Below are 27064 nucleotides of genomic sequence, written 5' to 3'. Positions count from 1 at the left end.
ACGTGTGCACACACATGTTGGCACCTGTGCAAACTCATGTACACCGTCTCCTTGTAGCCTCCTCCCTTTTACTGCCACCCTGCATTCACTTTACCACCCCTGCCACCACCCAAGGGATGCAATGTGTTTGGAAAGTAACAGACGCCGTTAAGTAGTGAAATGGTCTCGTGCAGCCAAGATGGAGCTAAAAGCAGGTTTTAATGAGAACTAAACCAGACAGAATCCTGTGGTGGAAATCTAGTCCCCCTAAAGTTTGTGATTAGGACCGCTTGGTGTGTTTCCAGCTGCTGCTTTTAGACTATGACAATGACACATAACCAAGAGAATGAGTCCTATCCACTAGGATTTCAGGTCTTTCAAATGTGTTGGATGAACTTTCTGAGGTTTTTGAACCTGAGTTTATTCGGGAAGAATCATGTAGCTCACTGTATCACGAGAGAAGAAATAAATGCATAACAGTCTAAAAAGCTTAGAGGTAAACCATAGTCCTTTCAAAATAAGGATCTTGGCTTAGAATTATGCAATGAAGCTACAGTTTCGAGGGAACTCCTGTCTTGGGGATGTTCTCTGACAGTGGATCGCGGGAAGAGGCCCTGAGAGCAGCCTGAGTTAGGGAAGGGGTCTGGCAGGGAAATTGAACTGAGGGGTAGAATGCAGGACGAAAACCACCCCAAGCAGCTTGGAGTCCCAGTCTGGGCCCTTCCTTTTACTAGCTGTTGTCCCCTGGGGGAAATAGCTCAGTCTCTCTGACCCTCAGTTCCCTCGTTGGTAAAGTGGTCGAACTGTCTTGGAATCCGGTTTTTGCAGGTGACCATCTCAGGACTGCAGTGGGGGCTCTGCGGGCATCCGCTGAAGCCCACCCTTGGCTCTGTCTCATGGTCACCCACGTGGCCTGGGCACTGGGGAAGTGGCTGGAGAAAGGGGCAGGGGTTCTCCAGAACCCACCCCCTCGCCCGGTGGAGTTAGCAGTAGCCTAGGCTTTCAGGGCAGGTTTTTACATACAGAACAGGGTCTTTATCATATAATAGCCAGCAGCAAAAAGCAGGCCCCTCTTAGAATTGCTTTTCAAGTATGGGAGGCCCTACTGACTCAAACATTTTGAGCATCTTTGTGTGCCAGGCGTTGTACTGACCTTGGGGTTCAGTGGTGGGCAGACCAGCCCTAGACCTACTGACCCGGGGCACTTGTGCAGTAGGAGAAGATGACCTCCTATTAAATGTATAATATGAATGAAAGTAAAGATACTGAAGAAAAAGACTGCAGTTCCGTGAAAGCATCCAGCAGAGCAGCCACAGGCTGGGAGAAGGCTTCTTTGAAGAAATGGTGTTTGAGCTTGGATGTGAAAGAAAAGCGAAAGCATTCTAGATAGAGAGAAAAGACATGTGCAAAGGCCCTGTGGCAGGAGGAGCAGAGGAAGTATGCTCAAGGACCTTGAGGGAGGCCAGAGCCAGGAGTGCAAAAGTTGAGGAGGAGGAAAATTAACAGTTGCAGTAGCCAAAGTGTTGTATATTATTTCTGAAAGTCTGTAATCCCTGAAGAGGGCACTGAGTGTAAATACAAATGAGAACATGAACCTCTAGGTGGTGATAGCCTATAGGAATAGGCATTGGGCAGGGGGTAGGGTTGCCCTCTGCCCATTGTGGAATAAGCAGAACAAACTCTAGATCATGCTCAAAAGAAACAAGCAGCAAAGTGAGCTGCCAGGCTCTTACAGGGGAGGATGGAAAGTGCCCCTTTAAGAACAGAAATCATGATACTGACTTTGTCTGGAAAGGGGGCCGGGGAGGGCAATGTGACTAGGGACACGGGCAATTTGATTCTATATGATGTTTGGGTTTCCTTTGGAAAATATCTTCTAAGATAAAACGTTAATATTTGTTAATAGTGGTGGATACCCATGTGTATGTTCTCATATTTGATTTTGGGGGCAAGTTTGGGGGGAGGAGGGGATGGGTATATTCACACCTAATGGGTGTGGTGCACACCATCTTGGGAATGGACATGCTTGAACCTTTGAGTTGGGGGCAAAGGCAATATATGTAACCTAAACATTTGTGCCCCCATAATATGCTGAAATTAAAAAAATAATAAAAGGGGGGTGAGGAGCAGTTAAAGGAAGGGGGTGGGGATGGGGCTAGGACTGGCCCAAGAGTCAGGGACCCGTTCCTGTCTGCAAAGTGGCTTGTGCAAATTGCTTCTCTAGTCTTCAGGTGTCTTACTGTAGAAAAGAATTCTGAAGGTGATGATCTTGGAAATCCCTTCTAGCTCTACAATATTGCATGATTCTAATTTCTAGAAACACTCGGTTATTGCATAATCCTGTGTTAGGCTTCTTGCCATTCACCACACATGTCCCGGTGGCTTCTCTCTGGGTCTGCGAGGACAGTCAACACATACGGAGGCAGAAGAGTTCACTTCTCCCTCCAAATGTTGGATTAGAAATACAGGAATGAGCAGGAAACAACACAAGGAGGAGATCAGATTCGAGCCACCTTAGTGAGCCCATCAAAGTATGTAAGGTGTGACAATCTGCATGCCATGTTCATTTACTGGCTTACTGGCTTTTTTTTAAATGTCACTGTGTGTCACAGTCAGATGTGTGTGTTAGACTGTAGTTTCTTGATGGGAAAAAAAAAAAAAACGATACCGTGAATTTTGGGTTATGTTTTGTTTGGACATTGTCCAGGATGGCATTATGTGCCACCTGGAACTTCATAATTACTGTTAGTGGGGACAGCAGGTTGTTTCAGTTGTCCCTTCTTCCTGCCCCATTCCTCTGGGACAGCAGCAGCCGGTGGAGGGGAGCCCGCACCCCACCGGCAGGGCGTGGGCTCTCTGCAGAGTCAGCAGGGAATGTCCTTCAGGCTGCCAGCTGCTTTTGCTGCCTTCTCCCCGGTTTCTCTTACTTGGGTCAAGTTTCCTTACAATGCGTTGAATGAATGAGAATAAGAAAGCGTGTGCTGGCAGAATTTCAGCTGAATAATGCCAAGCCTTTCCGAGCGAGAGCATGAATTGAAGCAGAGCAAAATTTCAAGTCAATGGGACTCAGAGTAATGGCTATTCTGCTAATAATGAAAAGTACAAATGTTTTTTGTGTTCAAAGGTTAACAAATGGGATTCTCTCCCTAGCTTACTGGCCTGCTCCGTTACAAAGTGGAAACTGTTCCGGATCTTTGCTTCATTGCCCTTGTATTTTCTAGGTGGTAAGAAACATTTTCCACTTAGCAATTCAGGGTTTGAGCAGGCTGGTAACATTTTTTTGAACTTAGTTTCTTTCTTTTCTTTTCTTCTTTTTTTTTTTTTTTTTTAACATTTTCCCCTTTTGCACATAGACTGAAGTTTTAATGTAACAGGTTTTCCAAATAGCCCGCCTAGACTTTGCCTGCCTAATTATGACATTTGTCATGGGATTAGCACTTTCCAAAAGTCTCTTTCTACATGAGATTCTCACTTTTCCCAGAAGCATAGTTCTTCATAGCTTATTATGCAGATTTAGGCAAAAGAGACCCAGCCCCGTCCACTAGAACTTCCGCTATAAAGGCAATCATTTCAAATAAAACAGAAGGCATTTATCTTAATGAACCAGTGGGAAAATGAAGTCTATTGAAATGATCTAGACTCTTCAGAAAAGCCATTGGTAAATCACGATGGCTCTGTTTATTGTTATTCGCTTCTCTACGTCACCTGTATTGCTCACTTCCCGTAGCAAAGCACCACTCCCAAATACTGTAGTATTTTGTTTAATTCCTTACGGTCGTCATCAGCAGGCTGGCTTCTCCCTTCATCAAGCCACACCTTTGCCCCACTCCTCCCTGGGAGAGCATCCGGGGCCATTCCTAGCAAGAAACCAGCGTTCGTTGATGTTACTGTTCAGGACTTGGGCTGCAAAAAGTGTTGATGGTGGTTCGTGCTCTCCTCTCCAAACGGAGGGGAGACTCAGACATGATTGAAACTTACAATGTCGGGGAGGGGGGGAGGGTAATTTTATTCCATTATTTTTAATGAAATCCAGGAACGATCCCAGCTAAAATGCTCAAAAATGGCCTTCTAGAAGCCCTAAGCCCCCCTGTGGAACCGAATGCAGGTGGGATGTAAACCTGTTCTCTCCCGTCTTCCTCACCCAGAGACGGAGATGCTGTCGGGGGTCGGGCAGTGCAGTGGGCCGCGGGTAGTGAGCTCAGTGTCCCTTTTCCTTGGCAGATCTCTCAGCTGATGACCGAGAGTGGCCGGGAGGGGCTGACGGAAGCAGCGCTGAACCGCTACAACGCAGACAAGCCCTCGGCCGGCAGCGTCCCCGCCTCCCAAGGCTCCTGCGTGGCCAGCGAGGCGTCCACAGGCACCTCGGTGGCTGCGTCCTTCTTCGCACGGTAAGAGACGTGTTCGGATCCGTGTTGCTTTCACGTGAGCCCGTCTGCTTAGCCTCTCGCGTGGGCCAGTTCAGCTAAAACACTAAGAGTTTTGGGCCATTCTTTGACTTCACTCTAGAAGACAGGGTTTCTCTGCGTTGGCCTGGTTGACATGTTGGACCAGATCACTTGGTTGTGGGGACCGGTGCTGTGTGTCATAGGATGTGTAGCAGCATCCTTGGTCTCTACCCACTAGATGCCTCCTGCAGTTGCGACTACCAAAAACATCTCCAGACATTGTCAAATGTCCCCGGGGTCGAGAACCACTGCTCTGAGTTTACGAGGCTCTAAAGATGGTCGTCCTCGGGATCAGGACTTGTGGAGGTGCCGTGCTGTGGCTGGTGTTGCCAGATTTATCTTCTCTTTACCAAAAATGAACTGCTGAAAAACTATGTGATAGACGGCAATTTCTTTTTCCTTCTTGACAGACTAGCTGGATAGTTATTAAATAGTATTCAGCTAATCTTGGAAACTTTGAAAACACAAGGAACAAAAAGGTATTCCAGCAATGTTTTCTGCCTAATTTTAGCACCGTGCCAGAGACAGAGCAGGAGACGAGGAACAGCTGAGCAGGGAGAACTTGAGGGATTGTCTAATTCCAGCTCCTTATTTTATGAATGAGGAAACTGAGGACCAGGAAGGTTCAGCTATGAGTTAGTTAATAGCAGAGCCAGAAATAGAAACCAGATTGCTCTACTTTTTTCTCTGAGTCATTTTTTATTTGATACTTGGAACTTAACCTTAGGAAAGTCTCTACCTGAGATTCACAATCTCCTGAGGAAATAGAACGTAGGGTAAGTACAGTAGCACCAGACATGAAATTAGAAGCCTCACTGGGTTCAAGGTCCAGCTCTGCCTCAGTTTCCACATCTATAAAATTAGGATAACACCGACTCTGCAGGGTTGCTGTGAAGATTAAAATAAGATGATTGAAAATTACGAAGTACTGTACAAATGTTAATTCCATATAGACTTAGCTAGTACGTTGCTATGAAGGAATATTGTATGGCTTTTCTTGTTATCCTTCTAAATGCTAAGATTCAAAATACAAATAGGAGGGGGCTCTGATTAGGAGAGCAGGAACAGAGAGCTCCAATATCCTGGATTAAGATACCATAAAGGCAGCACATGGGGCTTGTTGAAAGATTGGCTTTGAGAGTCTGATTGTACTTTGGTGCCATGTTTATTGTCTTCTGAACGCTGCGGCCAACTTAAATGTGTGGGAAGTAGCAGGAACTACGTATACGCTGGCCACCCAACAATCGGGGCCATCGTGTTAGCTCCGTCTGTACGTGGAACCTCTGTGTTGTCCCGGACCATTGAGCAGGGACCCCAGGCTCCCTGGGAGGTCATGTTCACGCCATTTGGGTGGAGGAAATGAGACACTTGATTATAGGAGTTTTTCACCATAATCATGAGCTGATGATAACTGCTTATTAAAACACACTTGAAATTAGTGGGCCATGCAATTGTTTGAGAAGATGAGTAGAACAAGAACCAAAAAACCCAATTTGTTGAGCGTTACAGATACCTACTTTTCTCCTTTTTAAACATGTTTTGATGAACAAAAATGATATGTATTCATGGTGTACAATGTATTTTGAAATATGTGTCTATTGTGGGATGAGCCTTTGATTTTCAGTGTTTGCTTTTCAGAACTATGGGTGGAGGTCTGGGTGGACCTCGTTGTGTCTCAAATTCAGCATCTAGAAAAAGAATTCCGATTCTCAATAGCAACGATGCCTTTGGACGGTGTGGCTCCAGGTGTGCTCTGTGGACTGACGCTGGTCCACATGCAGTTACTGGTCTGGGATGAGGATAGAAATTGAGAGGACCATTTAGGGAACATCTGTTGACAGAGTAACGTTCTATCTGTTGAATCTAAGGATAAAAAACTGGCGCTTGTATTTTGTCTGTAACTATAAATTAAAGGAAAAGTGGTCCTTCACCACAGTTTGAGAACAGCTGTAGAGAATGATGGAGCCCAAAGCTCCTGTGCTGTCCTTTCATGCCTCTCTTGCCAAAATTTCTTTATATCTTTAAACAGTCAGCATCTGAGTAGCTGTCCTTGCTTAAGAATTTCAGTACTCTATTATTTGGAAAAACATTTTTTCTGGAAAAAATAAATTAACAGTGGACCCGAAAAGGGATTGGCAAAATTGCACCTCCAGTTAGTTAACTATCTTGTGCTGGCTTGGAACATAAAGAACATTCCAGATGGGGACTCTGCTTTGCATGATTTTCACATTAATAGGAAGTGGTCAAAGTAGGGTGTGATTAGATTTTCCCATTTGTTGACTGTTCACTTTGGATAAAGATTTGCTTAATTGTGTATTTCACCGTATAACATATGAAGTGCACAAAACCCAGTAAAAACTCTTGGGTGAAACCCTAGCTTTGTAGGTAGAGGCAGGAGAATCTCCATTTTTATTGGAAGAGCAGTGAGCTGATTTTGGATTATGCATAGAATTGAACCCTGGAAAATAAAATGAAACTATTGGATGCCTTTGTATCTTCGTATTGATTTTTCTTTCCCAAATAACCATTAAAGATTGTGTATTTTTATTTATTGGGAAAATGAGCCTCTGGAGGATTTTCATTCTACATTCAGAGCAAGTGTTTGACAAATGGTGAAAATTGTCAGTAATGCCATGAGCCTTTCAAAGACAATTTCGAGTTTTGGCAAAATGGGTGTGGCCGGCTCTGCAGTTAGTGATCACGTGGACTTTCTGTTCTGCCTTCAGACATCACTTCTGATTGGAATGTTTTTTGTTCACAGCTTTTATGTTTAGTTTCCATCCTTTCTACTAAATTCAAATGAAAGTTTCAAGCCAAATCATGTTAAGGGCATTTTTAATTATCAATGACGTTTATTGAAATTTTCCCTATTTTCTTCATGGAAGTAAATGCCTTTCCATTCTGTTTTCATGGGTTCTGATGACTTCGGATTACTCACTACCTTCAAATTCATGTTCCAGAATATGTTTGCTCATTATTGGGTCCATCACATTAGTTAGAGCTTCTCTTTCTCTCTCTGCCCCACCTTCTCTGTGATACTAACCTTCTTAAAAATTTTTTTGATTAATGAAAATCCTATAAATTTACGGTGTACAACGTGGCATGCCACATGTGGTACTCGGATGCTGAGAATCCACCTATATGGGTGAGTGGGGCTTAAATCCAGCACACGCTCTGTGGGCCTCTCTCTTCCTTCCCCTTATTGACCCTCCTGGTGAAGAGTCTGACTTTACACAGTTTTTTACTATTGATTAAAAACATATCCTGGATTTGGAATTTTCTGGGTAAATTTTGATACTCACTTCCGTATAACATTGGCCTCAAATCCATTTTGCGGGGTCCGTGTGCTCTGCTTCCTCTCTCTGACTTGCCGAGTGTTTGTTTCCTCCCACCAACTCCTCCTCCTCCTTGCTGTTGCCCCAAACTCATTCTTTCCTCAGAGATGTTACGTTTTCTGTCCACCTCCATCTCGTGTGCTATTTCTTCAATCTTTGTTTTTAAACGGCTCCTTGCGTGACCCAGCAGCGTTCTCCAAGCCTCTTGAGTGCGTCTCGGACTTCGATGACTGATGTGACCAGTGTGCCCTTGAGTCTAGAGGTTGCCGTGGCGTTAAAACCAAGACCCACTCGGGTCCCGGGGTCAGGGGATGAGCTGAGCAGAGAGGCCTGACCCCTGGCTCCAAGGCCCTGCCTTCAGGACCACGTGGCTCCTCTTGTCAGCCCCCTGGGTGGCCTGCTCTCAGTGCCACGTGTCCACACGCCACTGCAAGGACAGCTATTACTGGGATGATGACGATCATTTCCACGTTCTTGCTGACAGCCAACTCGAATAGCAGCTTGTCGTGCTGGTTCCGACGAATGCTTTTCGTGTATAATCTCGTACAGTGAAGCCTTTCTTGGGTCCCTGGGCGCGGGAGCACGCAACAGTGGTACTGGGTTATATGCTAGGGGTTTATTAAGTCAAAGAAGGATGAGGAGCGTGGCACCACCCACACTTCTGTCCTTCTGAGTCAGGTGTACAGTTCCCTTTAGGGATGCTGGCGTCTTCCTGTTGTAAATACATCAACAACATCAGAGAGAGAAACTACCCTAAATGCACCGCAATTGGTCTCCAGTGATCTGGGAGGAGGAGAATGGAGCCGGGTGCATAAGATCCAACTCTTAGGCATCAGTTTGCTGCAGAGAGATGGGGCGTGGTTCCTGCCTCCAGTTTTACAGCTCGGGACAGTTAATTTCCAGCACTATGTCCATCAGGGTAGAAGGATACCTCTACCAAAAAAAAAAAAGCCTAAGAGCTTTTAGGAGGTCATATTACAGAGCTTGTCTGTATTATTATTATTATCATTCTTTCCATTTCTTGTTTTGTTTTCACCCAAGCATATGATACCTACCGTCGTTTCCCACCCCACCCTCCCCCTTGCCGGGGTCTCATTCTGAATTGGTGTCTGTTCTTTGCCCCTTTCCCCCATTCCAGCTCTGCCCGCCTATTCCACGGCTTCCCATGGAGGCGAGGCTACCATTGAGCTTCCAATGGGACACTTGTGGTCAGGGCCAGCATGCACGATTGTGCCATTTGCTCATGGAACAGGGACATCCAACTGCAGGGGTGAGGGGGGCTTGAGTCCAGCCAACACTGTGCTGGCCCAGCTGAGCGGCCTGCCGTGGGCTCCATCTGCAGAGAGGGCATCTCTGTCTCAGTGGCACACACAGTCTGGGCTCACATTGTTCCAGCCATTCCTGCGTCCTTCCCTGGTGGCTCAGCGGTGTCAGGGCAGAGACCTTTGAAGGCCTAGATTGGAAGCCAACCCCCCACCTTCTGGGTTTCTTGTTTATTTATTCCTGAAGGATCATAGCTTTACTTTTCTTAGAAAAGACTCCCTGGACTTCTTGGAAAAGGGGCTCTTACTCATGCATATTGATGTGAATTTTCAGGAATCATAGTTGCATGAATATAGTTTGACTTTAACTCACCTTGGTTGCCGTATGAAAGGAAAACATTAAGCAGCAGCCAAGTACACATTTAGTGCCCTCAGATTTCAAGGGCTCCAGGAAAGAGTTTCGGGTGTTTGCTGCATGAAGTACGGCCTTAATTGGTTACGAGAGACAGCGAAAGTACTGAAGAAAATATGGCCGTAATTCAACATCTACACTACTATCCCTTGTATTAAAAAAATCCTAAAACACCTCAGAAAGATAACCCTAACATCAAATATGCAGCCCCCAAGACCGTTCTATTTTGGGGCGTGCAGACGGTAACAGAAATGGCATTCATGGCTTGGCGCACACCATCCTGGGCCGGTGATCGGTGCTGAAGAAAAGCCACCAGTGTTGTCAGCCCCCTTCCCATCTCCTGCTGCAGGGAATGTGTCAAACGGGGCATTTTCTGATTAAACAAGTCCTTTGTCTAACTGATGGCTGGCTGGGGTGTTGGCAGTCGGCTCACAACATCTGGGAATCATTTGTGCAGCTTCGACTGGCTTGAAAACCCAAGTTGTGTCTTGGTGTGGATGTTTGGAGGCAAAGCCATTTCAATGAGCCCAACGGATCCGAGCGATTCTTTTTATTTTTTTGAGACAGTCTACCTGGGGTGACCGAGAGAGATTGCCATGGCATCATCATAGCTCACTGCAACCTCCAACTCCTGGGCTCAACAGATCCTCCTGCTGCCTCAGATTCCTAAGTAGCTGGGATTACAGGCATGCATCGCCACGCCTGGCCAATACTCATTTAAAAATCATCATAGCCTACATTTATTGAGGGTTAAATGTTTATGCCACCACTCTTCTGAGTTCTTTATATACATTTAATCTTTGAAAGCTCCCATGAGTTGGTCCCGTTATCATCCCATTGTTTAGATGTGGAAACGGAAGCACAGGTGTAGTAACCTGACCAAGGCCACACAGCTGTAGGCAGTGAGTAGGTATGTGAACCAGGCTATCTGATTCCAGACCCCGTGAACCAGAATGTAAACTCCAAAGAGTGGGGACATTTGTCTCTGTTCTTGGCTTGAAACCCCAGTACCTAAAAGAACACTCAAGAAATGGTTGTTGAATGATCAAACAAACACGGTTAGCCACCGTGTTTCCTGCCTCCAAACTCAAGATGGGCTGTAACGTATAGATGATCATGGAATAGTCTCAATGTGAGGATGGCAAGTGAGACCAACGTAGAGAGTGGATGCAAAGTGTGCCTCAGAAGCTGTAGGGGGAAACATTTTGACCAACTATTCTTTAATCTTGTAACTTCATTAGTTACTGAAATATTGCTTCCTATCTCAGGAAAAGCTAAAGGTTTTTCAATGACTTCCAGGGCTCTCTCCATACCATCTGTGCCCTCCGCTCTTCCTCCGCCACCCTCACCTTTCTCTTGCTTACTCTGCCCAGACCATTCCCTCCTCGTAGGCATCGCTCTTGCTCTTCCCTCTGCCTTCCAGATACCGGAGTGGCTCAGCCTGCCCTGCCTTCAGGGCTTTGCTCAAATGCCACCTTCTTGGTAAGGCCTTCCCTGACCTCCCTATTCAACACTGCACCCATCCTAGCTCTGCAACCTCTGTCCCCCCACATAACACCTTCTATATCATGAATATTTGTGGAGTGAATGAACGAACTCCAGACAAAAGGGAAACAAGCAGCTAAGTCTCCAGATTGTGTTCCACTGAAGTTCTTTGAGATGTTCACATATTTTCCCACTCAGTTAAGGCCACATGCTCAGGAATTAAATTATTGTTTTATGAGACCCCGTCTCTACTAAAAGATGGAAAGAAATTAGCTGGACAACTAAAAATATATAGAAAAAATTAGCCAGCCGTGGTGGTGCATGCCTGTAGTCCCAGCTACTCGGAAGGCTGAGGCAGGAGGATCGCTTGAGCCCAGGAGTTTGAGGTTGCTGTGGTCTAGGCTGACACCACGGCACTCTAGCCAGGGTGACAGAGTGGGACTCTTTTTAAAAAAAAAAAAAAAAAAAAAATTCTTCTAGCTTGAGGACATTTTGGGGCGATAGCATGGTAGCAAAGCATGAAAAACAAAGAGCATCACTGGGAAATTGAGATTCTTATTAAAGTCTAAGTACCTGGTTGTCATCTCAAGATGAGGATTTGTAAGGGACAGGATGAGGGATGCTGCCTGGGATGAGAAACCAAAGAAAGAGTTAAAACGGAGAAAAGAGTTATTAGTTACAGGACTCGCACAAGCCAAGTGGGGCTCTCCATCTTTCTCCTGTCTTGTTGAAGACCTGTCTTTTCCTCTCTTGAATAAACTTCTTTGCTTTCTGTCCCCCCGCTTTGATTTATTATTTTAATTCTATAGCTGTCTTAGTGAAGTATGTAAAGCATTCAGGGATAAAATCATGTGGAAGGCATTATAGAAACTAAAGACGTATTATATTATGTGGTGTTGGGGAGAGGTTCTGTATGCCGATGAATCATATGTTGACAAAAACACGAATCTGTCCGTGGCATTGTCTGTTGGCTGAATGCGAAATTGGCTCCTCACTGAGGGTGTAGGAAGGAGGAATTTTAGGGATGCTGCTATAATAATTAGGTTAGAAATAGGTAGAACTGACACAGAGAGAAACCTAGTTGACCCCTCTCCTTTTTCTACTGAGAAATGTCCCTGAAGGTGGGATTTTTATTTTCTTGCCTCTAAAATGGAAATAATGAATGTTTCTATTTCTTCCATCTGATTACTCTCTGATGAATGTCTCTATTATTTTTATCTGATTTCATGAGAACGGGAACTGAGTCGAACCCTCCCCACTGTACTTGGCATCAACCCTGTTACATGTTCAACCATGCTTGAAAGCCTAGGTCTGTCTTGCTTTTCAAAAAGCCAAATACTTAAAAGAAGCTATGCGATTGTGCTTGAAAATAGCACCATTTATTGTAGAGCCCGAGTCGTCCTCATGCCAGGTACCTAGTATTAGTGATAATAAATGGAATAGTTTTCATTGTTGAGCTCAACATGGTTAGACTCAGAAGTACACTAGTTCTGATAATCATCTGTCATTTTCTTTAGCGTATGCAAGAATGATCTTAGCATCACATTGCCATGGATGCTTTTTTCCTAGCACCTGGTGTGCTTGTCCATGAAGTACACTGGAATTCGGGACATATAATTTCAAGAGCCCAGAAGTAATAGCCCCTGTCATTTTCTTGGCATCCTCCAAAACCAAAGCTTTAAGAGCCCGCGGTCTGTCCTTTTAAGCCCCAGCGAAGGAGAGAAAGGGCCTTGGCGGTGACAAAGAAAGAGCAATTGTCTCTGGGGCCTGTAGTGACAAAGGATGTAATCAGCACCAGGCCAGCCACTTTGAATAAAAAAAAAAGAGCAAAAATAAACCATCACTCAAAATTTATTTCTAGTCTTCTAGGCACTTCAAAATATAAATGGTGTTCATTTTTCTCAAATTTCCATTTATCATCATAGCTGTCTCTTCGGTGCTCAAGCGACAGTGGCGAGGTGGCATTTGTGGGGAAAACAGTATTTTTTAACCTGGATATCCCGAACTTGAGAGGCCCTTTCTAGGGAGGACAAGCACACTCGGTGGTCTTAAGTTGCTATACCTCCCCTCGCCACCTAAAATTGTTTAAAAATAAAAATAAGACCATGTCTCCACCCTTGAGGAACTCCAGGGATGAGGTTAAAAACTGGGAGAGGTAGTGAAAGGAGAACCAGGGAGTCCCAGTGTGTCACGACACCTGGCCTGGTGAGGGTCCAGCTGGCTGCGAGAGCCCCCTCGCCTGCCTCTGCGGGCCCATCACACACCACTCTAAGTCCCCAGGAATTCACGAGAAGAATCTAGTGGCTACAGCAGGTACTGTTGGTCCCCCTGCCCCATCCGCTTGTCCCCTTGCCACTCATCATTCTCCTGCACAAAACCTTACCGCTCTGAAGTGGCTATGCCCAGGGGTCTTCTCTGGCTGCTGCAGCCGCCCACAGCCATGCGTGGGGCGGGCCAGCAGTGCCAGGGGTTCATCCCTCCTGGGACAAGCTCCAGATAAGACTGGTGGCAGTTGGTAAATAAGTGCCCCAGCTCCCCTGTCCCTTGGTTGGGATAGTTCTGGACAGGGTCCACCCTGTCGCTCAGATTTCCTACGTAGGACTGTGCCTAAGTTGCCCACATCCGTAACCTGCTTGGTAACAGCTCTGGTATCTTCCTTCCCTCCTGTCTCACTTCCCCACTCTCCTACGGCTGCTTCCTGGAGTCGCCTCCCAGTTAAAACCACTGACACCCTCGTCCCCGTTCAAGGATGCCTCTGAGGGAACTTAGTGTAAGATACTGGCAGTACATCCTTTCATTCATTCATTGATCCATCTATCCGTGCATCCATCCAGTGAGTATTCCGTAAGCCCACGTTACATGCCGGGCATTGTATCAGACACCAAGGGTAGTAAGAGAACAGCCCCCACCATCAGGGAGCTCTCAGTGCAGCGAGACAACCAGCCCCATCATAGGACAGTTAGAAACCGAATGGAAGTTCAGGACAAATTCACAAGACTGTCCAGTATTACTCTCCCCTAGTCATTAGGTTGTTTAAAAATTATCAGAAATTGTCACATTTGTTGATTTGCTTACTGGTTTATTTCCTGGCTCTCCCCTCCTAGAAGTAAGATCCATGGAAAAGGGCATTTGCCTAGCTTGTTCCAGTGCTGCGTCCTCAACTCTTGAGCAGGGGGTGGTGATCAGTACTCGGCTGAACATGAAACTACTTTGCATTTGGTGCAATTTGCCTGAGTCTGGCTGAGGTGGCTTCCTGGCGCTTGGTTCTCAACATTCAGGCTACTGAGGGTGACGCACCTGCTCCCAGGTGGAGCTCATCACTCCCTCCCTCTGCTGACCGCCAGTCTTCCGTCCTTTGTTCCCGAGGGTCCCCACCTGTTAATAAGTTGAACAGAATCCTTGTGTCTTGGATAAATCGGAGAATCTCATATCATTTATTACTTAAGATGCTGAGCATTTAGTTTTACTTTTCACACTAAAGATAGAGAAAATAAAAATAGATACCATTAATCTTTACGCTTCTCCTGTGGTCCTGATTGCCAACCGCAGCCACAAAGATCCGTGGTGGATTTACTGCTTTGCATATACCTTATTTCCTTTAGACCTGGGCATGTGAGGACCATTGATTTATGGAGTCTCGATCCTGCTTGGTTGGTGGGTGTGGAGGAGGGAAGTGAAGTGGTGTTCAAGCTGCAGTAAATTTAAACATCACTAGTATTTCTTTACACATTCAGGGGGAAAAAAATCCTAACTTAAGTCTATTGCTACAGGAGCTCGTAAATTAAAAATAACAGGACTATTTCCTATGCACCTGGAGCTTCAAACTTACAACCTGTTAATTCTGTGATTGCCCCCTTCACAAAAGAGGCATTGAGGGTTTCAACTCAAACAAGATCTCTACTATGGCTCTGAAATCCAAGCAATAATTCACCTCGTGTCTTTTGACCTTTGCTTGAAAAAATATTTCAAGATAAGGGAAGTCACTTACCCGAAGCGCAGAATGTAAGAATTGAGTTTCATGTTTTTTCTCTAAGCTTTCTTAGTTCTCTCTCTCTCTCTCTCTCTCTCTCTCTTTTGGCTTTTCATTTTACATAAATTTTAAAACAAGTCTAACAGCATCAGAAAACAAAACACAGGAAAGGCATCTTTACTTTCCACTATATTCTGAGCCGCAAATTCCTCCATGTACTCAAATAATACAGCCCAGCTGGGCTGGTGGGATGAAGTTGATTCGCCTCTTGAATGTTTTAGCACCTGTGCTCTGTAGCACTTCCAAGAGTGGGGAAGTTATGTTTCCTCCCGTCCCTATGGGATTGCTTGCAACCGGGGCCCTATAGCTGTTGTGTGCCGCTTTACAGAGGTTGAGATTGGGCAGTCCTGGTGGATGAAGAAAGTTGGAAAGAAGTACAGACACGGTTTCAAGACCCCATGCATTTTTACTTCTTCATCTTACTCTTTGAGAACTGTGTTTACTTTTGTTGAGAAAATGTATAAAGGACAAAGAGAATGATGTACCTTATTTAGATTTTCAGGAAGTCTTTAAAAATACGTCATACCAGGGCCAGTAGAATTGAGTTTCCACTCCCAGACCACCCAGCCCTTTCACTCCTAGGTATTTACCAAACAGTGACAAAGGCACGTGTTCACACGGAGACCCGCACACGAATGTTCACAGCAGTATTGTTAAAGCCTCGAACTGGAAACTACCCAAATATCCACCAGCTGATAAATGGATAAACAAAACGTAGCTATCCATTCAATGGAATGTTCTTCAGAATACTGAAACTATTACTGCATGCAACAATGCGGATAAATCTCACAATAACTATGGTAAGTGAAAGAAACCAGACTCCCCCTCTACAAACAGAAGACTCCACATGATACGATTTCATCCATATAAAAACAGAGACAATATAAACTAATACTTGATCCAAGGGATCAAGATAAGAAAGTACCATGGGAAATGTCCAAATTTGTACACAAGACTAAATTCGTCCAGGTAATAAAAAAATCAATGTAAAATAAACAAGGGGACGAGATGAGCACAGAGGAGCTTTCGTGAGAGCAAGGAGAAACATTTTGGGTACGATAATTCAGAGTATTCTTATGAGATAATAGACGCTGAGAAACATTATAACGGAGGAAAGGAACTTAAGGACTCAGCTGCCTGCAGATTCAATCTGAGATTACGACTAGGGAAACAATAACAAAATTTGGACATTATCAGGAAGAATATTGGAAACAAAGTGAGAGAGGCATCATCTTATCCTTGTACAAAATAAAACTCTGTTTGAACCTAGAAGTTCTCATGAAGTTTTGATAGGGATACCTTAAAATATAAAAGGGACGCAAAGACCGTTAGGGGGTAGAGGGACTTCTGTTTGCCAATAGGCAGTTGGAAGAACTCCACCGCAGTCTGGATCACAAGACCTAGGAGGGAATCTGAGTAGCTCATTTGACATGTGGATAGATTATTCATTAAGTCTTGGAATTATCTCTTAAAACTGGGAAGGAAGCAGCCTTAGGGAAAAACAAAACAAGCTATGTTGCACTTCCTAAAACCTAGGTGCAACTGAGAATATAAATGTGCAGGTCCGGATTCATTCCCAGATGGGAGGCTGATTGGAAGCTCTCAGACAAAGCTAGAAGCTTTTGGGCGCAAATCCCCAACTTCGGACTCCATCTAGGGTCCCAGCCTGCCTCTCTTGTGCAGGAAGAGATGGAATTCTCAGCTAAATACATCAGGACTCCAGTCCAATATAATGGCTGTTCTCATCTCTTTCTAAAATAGCCTTTTCTGCGTCATTTTTAAGAGTGGCTCCAGTATTCTGAGTATTTTTATCAAGTAACAAATCAGCTGACATAAATGCTTGAAGTTGGCTGAAAGCCAGTGAGGATTTAGAAGCCCCTTGGGCAAGTCCAGGTTGGACAGGTAACGGGCGTTCTCTGGTAGGAGACGGACTCCCGGGCAGGCTGGTGTGGAATGACTCTGGCATCCCGTGTTTGGGACGTGAATGTCACCATGGCAGATGCTCGGCATTTCCTCCTAGCACCTGGGCTGTTTCATGCCCAAAAGGAGGCAAGACAGGAAGGTATAAAATTCTAAATCGGTGCAGTCGCTCAGAGAAAGGACAGGTGATGGCTTGGTGTTCTCTCGTTGGCTTCCTGAGGAATTCCAAAGTGGCACTTGGGGATCGTGAACTCCAGCCATCTGTGCACTTGGAACCTGGAGAATAATACAGCTGGCATCTGCCACCGCAGTGTGGCTCATGCAGACATCACTGCCCAACGTTAATCACCAGGAAGGAGCTGAGTGTGAGATTTGCATTGGAAAGTGAAGACGCAGGAAGCCCGATGGCTCCCGAAGGACACAGCCGCCAGGTTTGCCTTTGTAAGAGGAATGGAAGGAAACAGTTAAAAAAAAAAAAAAAAAAAAAATTTTTTTCCCAAGATGTCTATACCTCGGCCACACCTAAGTAAGAGTCTTTCTCTGCTGCTGGCATCGTGTTTGCTGTGATGGTGGGATTTTCTGATGCTCTGTGAAGGCCAGTGCTTCCTCCTCCTCCCCGTATTTCATCTGCAGGTTCCAGTCCCCTCGGCTAACGAGCGTGTGACTCTGACAGTAACGAGCCAACGCAGCGCGACCCTGAGAGGGGAACAAGAATAGGACGTTCCGTATTTTTACGTGGAGATTGATAATCAAGGCCAACAATCCCGGCAGAAGGTGAACCACACATTAAACAGGGGGGAAAGATAATAAAATATCGCCTGCTGCTTAACAATCGCTGGGTGGAAGCATTCCCTGGAACTGTATAGCTGTTGCACTTGATGGCTCATAAAGCCTCAGTAAAGTCCGTCAAGGGCCTTTTTTCTTGGTGAGGGACCGTTTTTTTCATGCAGTTATGACAGCGTCTGGCTCCTGTCCCTGGAAGTGCAGGGAATCCACACGCGCAGGCAGACGGAGGCGGGGGAAGGGCCCCACGGCACAGGCATCTGGCTGCCTGGATGGGCATCGGGTACCTTCGGATCTAGGGGGCACTGTCGTAAAATGCAGATGAAGATTTAGCGGGTAGTCACTGAGCACCCGCTACGTGCCAGGCATGGTGCGGTTATCTCATTAATCCTGACAGCTGCGAGGTCAGTATCATGATCATTTAAAATAAAAACAATACTATGGAAAACAGAGGCCTAGGCTACGTAAGGAATGTCCAGGTCACAGTGCTGGCAAGTGACAGCCGAGATCCCCAAGCCCGGTGGCCTTTCCCCTGTTGCTGCAGAGATGGAGGAAGATGCGAGTTGCTTCCTGTCCCCGTTCTGGGTACGTGCGGGGCGCTTGTTCCCTGGGTTTCCGTGCACGTGTGCGTGGAGAAGGGACGCTGTTTTCCAGAAACTCAAAATAAATGATGGGGTCCTCAGTGACCTGTTTTAGGTCGGGCTCCCCAGAAGCAGATGTTGAAGTGAGGATGCCTGTGCGAGTGATTTATTAAGAATGTGGTCCCTGGGGAGAGTGGTGAGGGCGTTGGGGGGGGGGGGCGGAGGCTGTCGAGTACAGCCTCTGGCAGAGTCCGGCAGAGGGTGGCTGGTAGCTTCAGCCTGACCATGCTGGGGAACTGTCCTGACCGGAGGCCACAGAGCTGGGCTGTCCTCTCCCCAACTGCTGACATCTTAGGGATGCTGTGGGAGGAGGAGGACAGCGGGTCCCAGGCACTTGCAGGGCAGGCCTTTGAAAGAGAGGTGCAGGTGCTGATGGTTCGGAGCAGAAGCATTTGCAAGACGACCATTTAAAGGGGGTCTGGGCTGAGCACCAGGACGATGGCCCACACCTGCCCTTCCTCAGCACCTAGCTGGCAGGAGCGTGGGCTGACCAGATGGAGACAGGAAAACAGCCTCAAGATGAACCAGGTACAGCTGAGATTTTCAGGCACTACCATCAGCTGTATTCCCACAGAAAGGGCGCTGATTTTCCTGAATGCTGGGGGTGCTGTTTTCACCCCTGAGTCTGGATGCTTTGATTGGCGAGCTGCCTCCAAACCAAGTCAGCACGCGGCAGCGCTGGGTTATTTCAAGCCGGATGGTGTATCGGGGCAAGGCAGACGAATATCTCTCGGGACCGAAGGGAGGTCGTCCCTAAGGAAACCTCTGTGTTCTCCCACAAGGTGGGAAAACGAAAAGGGAAGATGAAAGGGGGGGATTGCCCAAGACGGGGCACCCCCATCCCCCATCCCCCATCTGAAACCATGCTGTGATTTGAAGTGCCACAGATTCCAAAATCCATGTGTGTTTTTCTTCAAAACCAATAGCTGCATGTTAAAAAAAAAAAAAATTATATGGTATATGAACCCACAGAAACAACATTTTAAATGAAAACAGATTTCTTCCATTTTAAAGAAATGTCAACTCTTCATTATGGAGCATGGGGTCCCCCACGTGTGTCCCAGCTGACCGTGAACGCCGGATTCCTGTGTAATTCATAGCAGAATCCAGTTCTGTCCCGTGCTCGCTTTGCATCTGTCACACCCATCAGCACTGAGGCCTCTGGAAGCCAAGCATGTCACGGTTCTAGTGTCGTGATTGAGTAGAGACGAGGGAGAATTTTCCTCCTCAGTGCCCTTATCAAAGAGGCCCTAGGGAGCTTGCCCCCCCTTCTGCCATGTTGAGGGCACGTGGAAGGTGCCATTCTGGAGAAGTGGACCCTCACCAGACATCAAACCTGCTGGCACCTTGATCTTAGCTCTCCCAGCCTCCAGAACTGTGAGCAATAAATTTGTGTTGTTTACAAGTTACCCGGTCAAAGGTATTTTGTGAAACCTGCAGGAATGGACTATGACGAGGACTACCCTCAGGAGGAAGGAATTTTAATAAAGATCTTATGAGTTATGGCTGATGTTCAGAAGATTGGAGGAGACCCTGCAGTACTCTCGGTGTGGTGTGTTGATAGAAACACTACCACGACTCTTCCCAGTTTGGTCTGGAGTTCAATCGCTCTCATTTAGATTCAGAATTGGCATCACAACCTGTAATCAAAGTGTTGAATCCTCTCTTGCATACACAGAGCTACTTTGAATTTTAATAACTTCGTGCAATCTATTCACTTAAAAGGACATTTACTGAACACCAGTAGAGTCCAGATACCAGGGTCTGCTTGGCTTTGGCTGTCCTTGTGATTTTTAAAACCAGAAGCCCCCAGTAGCTATTAAATCCTTATAGCAATATGAAATATTCCTAGCCATAGCGCTCTCAGAGTAGAGAAACCTCTTAGGCTTGAAACAAGGAGACTGTTCAATTTAGCACATCTGTACTTGAGGATTGATTCTGCGTTGCTGCTTTTGGCCTTGCAAGTTGAGAATCACATCGTGTGGATTTTGAACCAAAATGAACACGGCAGCAGACAGCCTATCACAATGATAGGAAGGGGCCGGAGCCTGCCTGCCGTGGGCATCAAGGATCTCGCTTTCATCGAGCCCTATGTCCCCGCGGATCGTTGTCATATGGAAGTGATTCTCGTAGGCTGAGAGCAGCAGAGTGAAAAGAACCAGGGTGTTTCTAGAAAAATCAGTGGGAACAATTTACAAGCCCGAGCCAAGAGACAAGCTGGACACATCACAAAGGAAATGCATGTTCCCAAAAAAATTTTTTTGGAGGAGGCTTTTTATGACTTGCCTTTGAAACGCATTTGTTTATGAAGTGCCTAGTAATCACCTCCGTTGTAGCTGGCTGTGTTTTCTTCGCAGATCTAATTTCCATGACTCCTTTTGTTGGAAGAGCTCCATTTTATCACCCTCTCTATGGCCGATGTACATTTCCACACTGTACTGCTAAGCAGATAAGTTACTAGGAGCTGGGAAGGGCCTTCACTGAACACCCTGCTAGCCTGAAGGTCTCTACATGCAACAAAATTGAGAGACAGAAATTGTAATGGTTTTTCCATTTTAAGCTGGATTATGGAATTCTGTAATCAAGATTACTTTAAAACCCTCAGTTGAATGAGGAGATAAAATATCCTTGATACGTTACTGCTGGAGGGAAAGATATCCAACAAAAGACAAAAGCATAAATTTTAAATGATACATTGTCCCAAGGGCATTCACCTACCATAAATGCTTTTTACAGTCTATTTGTTACCTTAGGCAATTATTGCCGATGCTTTCCACTAATGGATTCATTGTAAGTGGGTTTGCCATATGTGGAATGAGGTATTCCATCCGTATGAGGTGTGTCTACACATGGTGGGTGTGTTACTTATGGAGGAGAGAAAAATACATCAATGTGCTCTTCAGATTTTGCCTTGGGGAGCACCAACATTGTAAGGTATTAATAAAATACAGTTGATGTACGTCTGGGCAGAACACGGTGAGTTTTCCATGCTCTCATCCGAGAATAGCATGCAGCAACTGACTGTTTCCTTTAGTTGGTATTTTTGGTGGCCATTTTTGCTTTTCTCGCTGTTGACTTTGTGGTTCCATCTGTAAGTTGCTTTGCCCATCTGGCTTGGAAACAACGCAGTGGCTTCTTCCAAAACACTGGATTAGCAGGGCTGAATGACTTGCTTGCCACCCACGTTAGTTGGCTGGGATTAGAATTTGAAAAGATGTTCAGGTGTTCTAAAAGGTGGAATGTATCATTTCTGCTCAGTTTTGATGCTAGAGGGAGAAGGGAGTCATGCTTAATTAGTCAGGGAGAATAATTTTTTCCTGAATGATTCTTTCTATAAAGTTTATGCTACTGTCTCACACAGTGGCTGTATGAGAACCATGATGGCTGGTGAACTGTTGCTCCATCTTGGTTGCTGTTTGATTTGGGGCCTTTGGTGAATAATTCCACTTCCTTGTGACTGAATCTTCCCACTGGGAAAATGAGGAGACTGGTGATGTTATACCTGTTGGGTAGGTGTATTCTGTGGTCAGATTTAGAATAAAAGAGTGTTAATACTGAAGGGGTCTTCTCAGATTGGGGTACCTCTACCTCCAGGGATGTAGAGCAATATGCCAAGGGCTCCAAGAAGATAATATGGTACATCTTCCTGGGCATTAGTTTTTCCATGAAGATTGGGTGGTGTGGGGAAGGAAACCATTTTTTTTTTTTTTTAAAGTAAAAAGCAAAGAGGTATAGTATGAAATACAATATGAAATTTGAATGAATTTCTAAGAGTATGCACTTCTAGGTAATTTGCTAGATTTAGACTGCTTTTGGTTTTGCCGTCCTGTGGGAACTAATTCTTAGTGACCATTGCCATTACATTTACTGCAGGGGAAATTTTGATTTTTTTCTTTGTTGTTGTTGTTGTTTTATAAAAGACCAACATTTTGATTTATTTTTTGTTAGTTCTACTATGTTTCCATCTGCTACCTTACTGATTTCTGCTTTGATTTTATTATTTCCTTCCTTTTGCTTTCTTTTGGTTTATGTTTTTCTCTTTGTAACTTTTGGAATGTGGAATTTAATGCATTTACTTTTACAGATATAAATATTTAGGCTATGACTTTCCCACCGTTTACTACTTTAATGGTATTTTATGTATTCTGATACGTAATGTTTTTATTAATATTTTGTTTTAAAAATTCGGCAATTTGAGTTTGTATCTCTCCCGTTACCCAAAGAATTATTTAATACAGAATTTTAAAATCTCCTGGGGTAAGAGCCTTTTTGTTTTATTACTTCTTATTCTGATTTTGTTTCATTATGATCAGAGAATATTGTTTTTATTTTTAATTTATGAACTTCTTGAGGTTTTCTTGTTGAGTTAATATATGGTTGATTTTTATGAATTGTACTTAAGAAAAGTGTATTTTCTGTTGTATGAGCACAAAGTATGATATGTATCCAGAAGATCTATTTTAAAAGTATTGTGATAAAATATATTTAACATAAAATTTACAAATCTAACCATTTTTAAGTGTACAATTCAGTGACATTAATCACAGTCACAATGTTGTGCAACTGTTACCACTATCTGTTTCCAAAACTTTATTACCCCAAACAGAGGCTCTATAACCATTAAGCAGTAACTCCCCCGTTCCTCTACCCCCAATGCCTGGTAACTTCCAGTCTACTTTCTGTTGCTATAGATGTGCCTATTTTTAACATTTCATATAAATGGAATCATATAATATTTGTCCTTTTATGTCTGGCTTCATTCACTTGCCACATATTTTCAAGGTTTAACCATGTTATAGTGTGTATCAGAATTTTATTCCTTTTTATAGCTAAATGATAACGTATCATTGTATCATATGTATAAACTATCTTTTGTTTATCCATTTATCTGTTTGTGGACGTTTGGGTTGATTTCCACCTTTGGCTATTGTGAATAATGCTGCTATGAACATTGGTGTACAAGTATCTCTTTGGGTCTCTGTGTTCAGTTCTTACATATCTATGAGTGGAATTGCTAAGCCATGTCTTACTTCTATGTTTAGCTTTTTAAGGAACTACCCAACTGTTTTTCATGGCAGCTGCAGCATTTTACATTTCCATCAGCAATACATGAGGGTTCCAATTTCTTCACATGCTCACCAATATCTGTTTTCCTTTTTAAAAAAATTACAGTCATCCTAGTAGAAGTGAGGTAGTATCTTGTTGTTTTGATTTGCATTTCCCTGATGACTAATGATGTTGATCATCTCTTCATGTGGCTATTGGCCATTTGAGTATCTTCTTCGGAGAAATGTCTATACACATCCTTTGTCCAGTTTTTTAAATTCTTTTTGGGCCGGGTACAGTGGCTCATGCCTGTAATTGCAGCACTTCTGGAGGCTAAGGCAGGAGGATCGCTTAGGGCCAGGAGTTGGAAACCCTGTCTCTACAAAAAATAGAAAAATTAGCCAGATGTGGTGGTGGGCACTGATGGCCCCAGCTACTCTGAAGGCTGAAGCAGGAGGATCACTTGAGCCCAGAAATTTGAGATTGCAGTGAGCTATGATGATGCCACTGCACTCTATCCTAGGCAACAGAGTGAGACTCTGTCTCAAAAAAAAAAAAAAAAAAAAAAGAAGTCTTTTTGTTTAATTGTAGGAGTTCTTTATCTATTCTGGATATTAAGCTCTTATCAGATGTATGATTTGCAAATATTTTCTCCCATTCTATAGGTTGTCTTTTTACTTTCTTGATAATATCCTTTGATACACAGAAGCATTTAATTTTGATGAAGTCCAATTTTTTCTTTTGCTCATGCTTTTAGTGTCATATCTAATAATCCATTGCCTGTCCTAAGTCATAAAGATTTACCTGTATGTTGTCTTCTAAGAATTTTATAGTTTATAGCTCTTATATTTAGTTTGTGTATCAATTGTGAGTTAATTTTTGTACATGGTGTGAGGTAGGGGTCCATCTTCATTTCTTTGCATGTCGAAATCCAATTATCCCAGCATACCAGAAGATCTGTTTTGTTGATCGTGTTGTTTCAGGTCTTCTACAGCCTTACTTATTATTTTGCCTTCTTGAATTATCTTGGACTAAGAGCAGCCGGTTAAAGCAGTGTCACGCTCAACTGTACAGTAGCTTAAGGCAAAAGGAAAAATCAGTGACACTGATCTTGTCTTTATATAAAATTTTCATGTTTTATTCATTATAGATTTTTGTATTTTAATTTTTTTTAAAGATTACATTAAAGTATTTTTATCTTGGTTCCTGAGTTTTTGCTGCCCCCTTAAATTGTGTGCCCAAAGAGAGTGCCTTACCACCTCACCCTAGTCCCAGCCTTGGGTTAAAGGTTCTTGTTGTGAGTGTGTTTCTCTGTTGCTCCTTGAAGTTCATGTGGTTTTACACTTTTGAAAGCAGTTGCTATGTATTTGGTCTAAAGAATATTCATAAATGTTATACTTTTGCTATGAAATGTGGCTTTGGTATTGCAGTGCCATTTGTCTCATTTAATACTTTCTCTCATGGATTCTACCTTGTTTGATACCTGGATCACAAACTATAAGGGAAAAGCTGGGATCCTAGCAAGTCTCTAGTTTACAAATGATGACATTGTGGCCCACGGACTTTGGTGGCAGTTGAAATAATTATGATCATTAAGTTAAAAAATGTCGATTACTTCTAAGTCCCAATACTATAGTAAAGGCTTTAGTATATTTCAGTGTGGAAAGGGTATCATTCTGAAATTGTGTCAATAAAAATTACCGTGACTATTCTCACCCTATTCAAGCAAGGCATGGGCCATAAACTCAACCAAGGCTCGGGATGGGCAGGTTTGGATACCTTTTGGGCTGAATGCAACTTGCACAAAGACGAAGGATGTGAGCTGAATGAAGGAAGGCCAGTCAGTTGAAGTAGGAGGATTCTCCCCACACCAGTAGTTTGGAATTTTGGTTTTAGCAACAAGATCCTGGGGCTCCACTTTAGAGCTACTAGAAGTTTTATGGGACGAAGGGAGTTGTTTTACTGTGCTCTGCAGAATAGAGTCTCCTTGTATTTCCCTTTTGTGATTCTTGCCATAACCTTACAGTCCCTAAGTTAATGAGCCTGGCTTCATTCACGCAGCACGGTGGCATTTGAGACTGCCTTCTTACTTTGCTTCCAAGTAGTCCTCGTTTCTGTGTCTTTGAGCATCTAAGGAGGTAAACCTGAAGAAGGGTGGAAATAAAATACGGCTCAGTTTTGGCCTCACCAGACCCTTCTAAATGCATTCATCCTCCTCTCTGCCCATCTTGCTGTGTGAATGGAAGAGGGGGGAAAAATACATTTGGGTCCAGCAGGTTTTCTTCCCTTTGTTGCCCTCTGAGGTGCTCAAAGGCATCAATAACAGAGCAGGAAAGCCCCGGCTGAACAAAACTTAGTCTTTTCCTTTGATACCTTCCACTGGGAGCCTTCATACAATGCATGTGAAAGCACTTTGTCCGCAAACTCCTGCTCCAGGCGAACGTTGAGAAAACCATTGAGGAGGCCTCAATGGGAGGGTCTGATCTGCCCTAGAAACTGCCCCAGTTCTCTCAGGAGAGCCTCCAGCAGTGGAAGGGAGTGCTCTCCCACCTCTCCCCGTACCCACCCCATTTTTTTTTCTTTCTCCTTTTTTCCTCTCCTTTCTATTGTAAGAATTGTGGGAACTCTCTTCAGATGAAAATACTCTCCAGCTGAGCTTTGTTTTCTAACATGGATCAGTGCCTGGATAGCTCATATCCCCTCTGTAAAACCAGTCTCCACTTTAGATTATGACAAACTTACTTGGGACGAACATTGGAGTTCAAGGAGAAATTCATGCTAGGTGTTGTGTGTGTGGTTTTTAAAAGCACCTGAAAAGTGAATACTGGTTCCTTAACCTACTAATAGGGAGCCTTTTCCACAACTCACCGGTCTGCTGTCTGCACGCTGCCCCGGGCTGGCTCTTTGTCACGTTTGCATGGGTATCTGATCCCTCACCACCACCCCTTGCTTGGTTTTAATTGAATTTAATTTCTGAACTTCTGAGCATCTATCGCTTTTTAAAAACTGTACTGCACTAGCTTCCACTTACAGTTGTGATGTAAGCAAATGTTTAAGGTGGCAATGCCAAGAGAAATAAAATCTCTATGGAGCTGTCTTCTATGAATCATTGAGATGAGTCCAAGTGGGTGCAGGTGGATGAATGTTCAAGAAGACTAAGAGTTGAAGAAGTGAGAGGTCGTGTCCGTTGCCCTGGAGTCCAGAGTTCTGTTCTGCCAGAACCGCTGGGAGCCACAGAGGCCTTGCTGGTCTTCCCTGGGTCTCCCTCAGGACATGGCTGCCCAGTCTGGAAAGACAGTCAGCCACTTGGTGGTGGTGTGACCTTCACTTAACCTCTTCTCATCTATAAAAATGAAGGGGTCCCTCCTAGATCTAGATTTCTGTAATTGTCTGATAATTGATGTTTCATTATAAAGCCAGCCCACTCAAAAAATTTTGAAAACCATGTCATGGTATAAATCAAAAAGACACGCATGATTCCTGGAGTCAGAGATAACCATTAGTGGCTTTTTAGTGTGTTTTCTTCTGATCTTTTCATGCAGATGTTATTATTTTACAGAATTAGATTCCCATATATGCAGCGTTTTCTCCACTAACATTATCTCTTGGACATTTGTCCATGTCATTTAATATAAACTGAAAAATAAATATTCTGAAGACTGCAGATTATTACATTAGGTGGATTATATTTTATTTAATGAATACCCTATTGTATATTTAAGTGCT

General features: G+C 44.2%; 1 protein-coding gene across 1 annotated transcript in view; it reads left to right on the top strand.

Annotated features, from left to right (window-relative positions):
* LOC123627417 (kinesin-like protein KIF26B) overlaps nt 1-27064 on the top strand; it is a 150368-nt gene that overhangs the window by 61283 nt on the left and 62021 nt on the right. Inside the window, exon 2 of the mRNA XM_045536954.1 lies at nt 4201-4367. Within this exon, the coding sequence (XP_045392910.1) occupies nt 4201-4367 (167 nt within the window). The remainder of the gene's footprint in view (nt 1-4200; nt 4368-27064) is intronic.

The sequence above is a fragment of the Lemur catta genome, chromosome 25 (genome assembly GCF_020740605.2).
Source record: "Lemur catta isolate mLemCat1 chromosome 25, mLemCat1.pri, whole genome shotgun sequence".
Classification (NCBI taxonomy): Eukaryota; Metazoa; Chordata; class Mammalia; order Primates; family Lemuridae; genus Lemur; species Lemur catta.
Note: the sequence above shows the minus strand (reverse complement) of the source record. Positions and strands in the feature narration are given on the sequence as shown.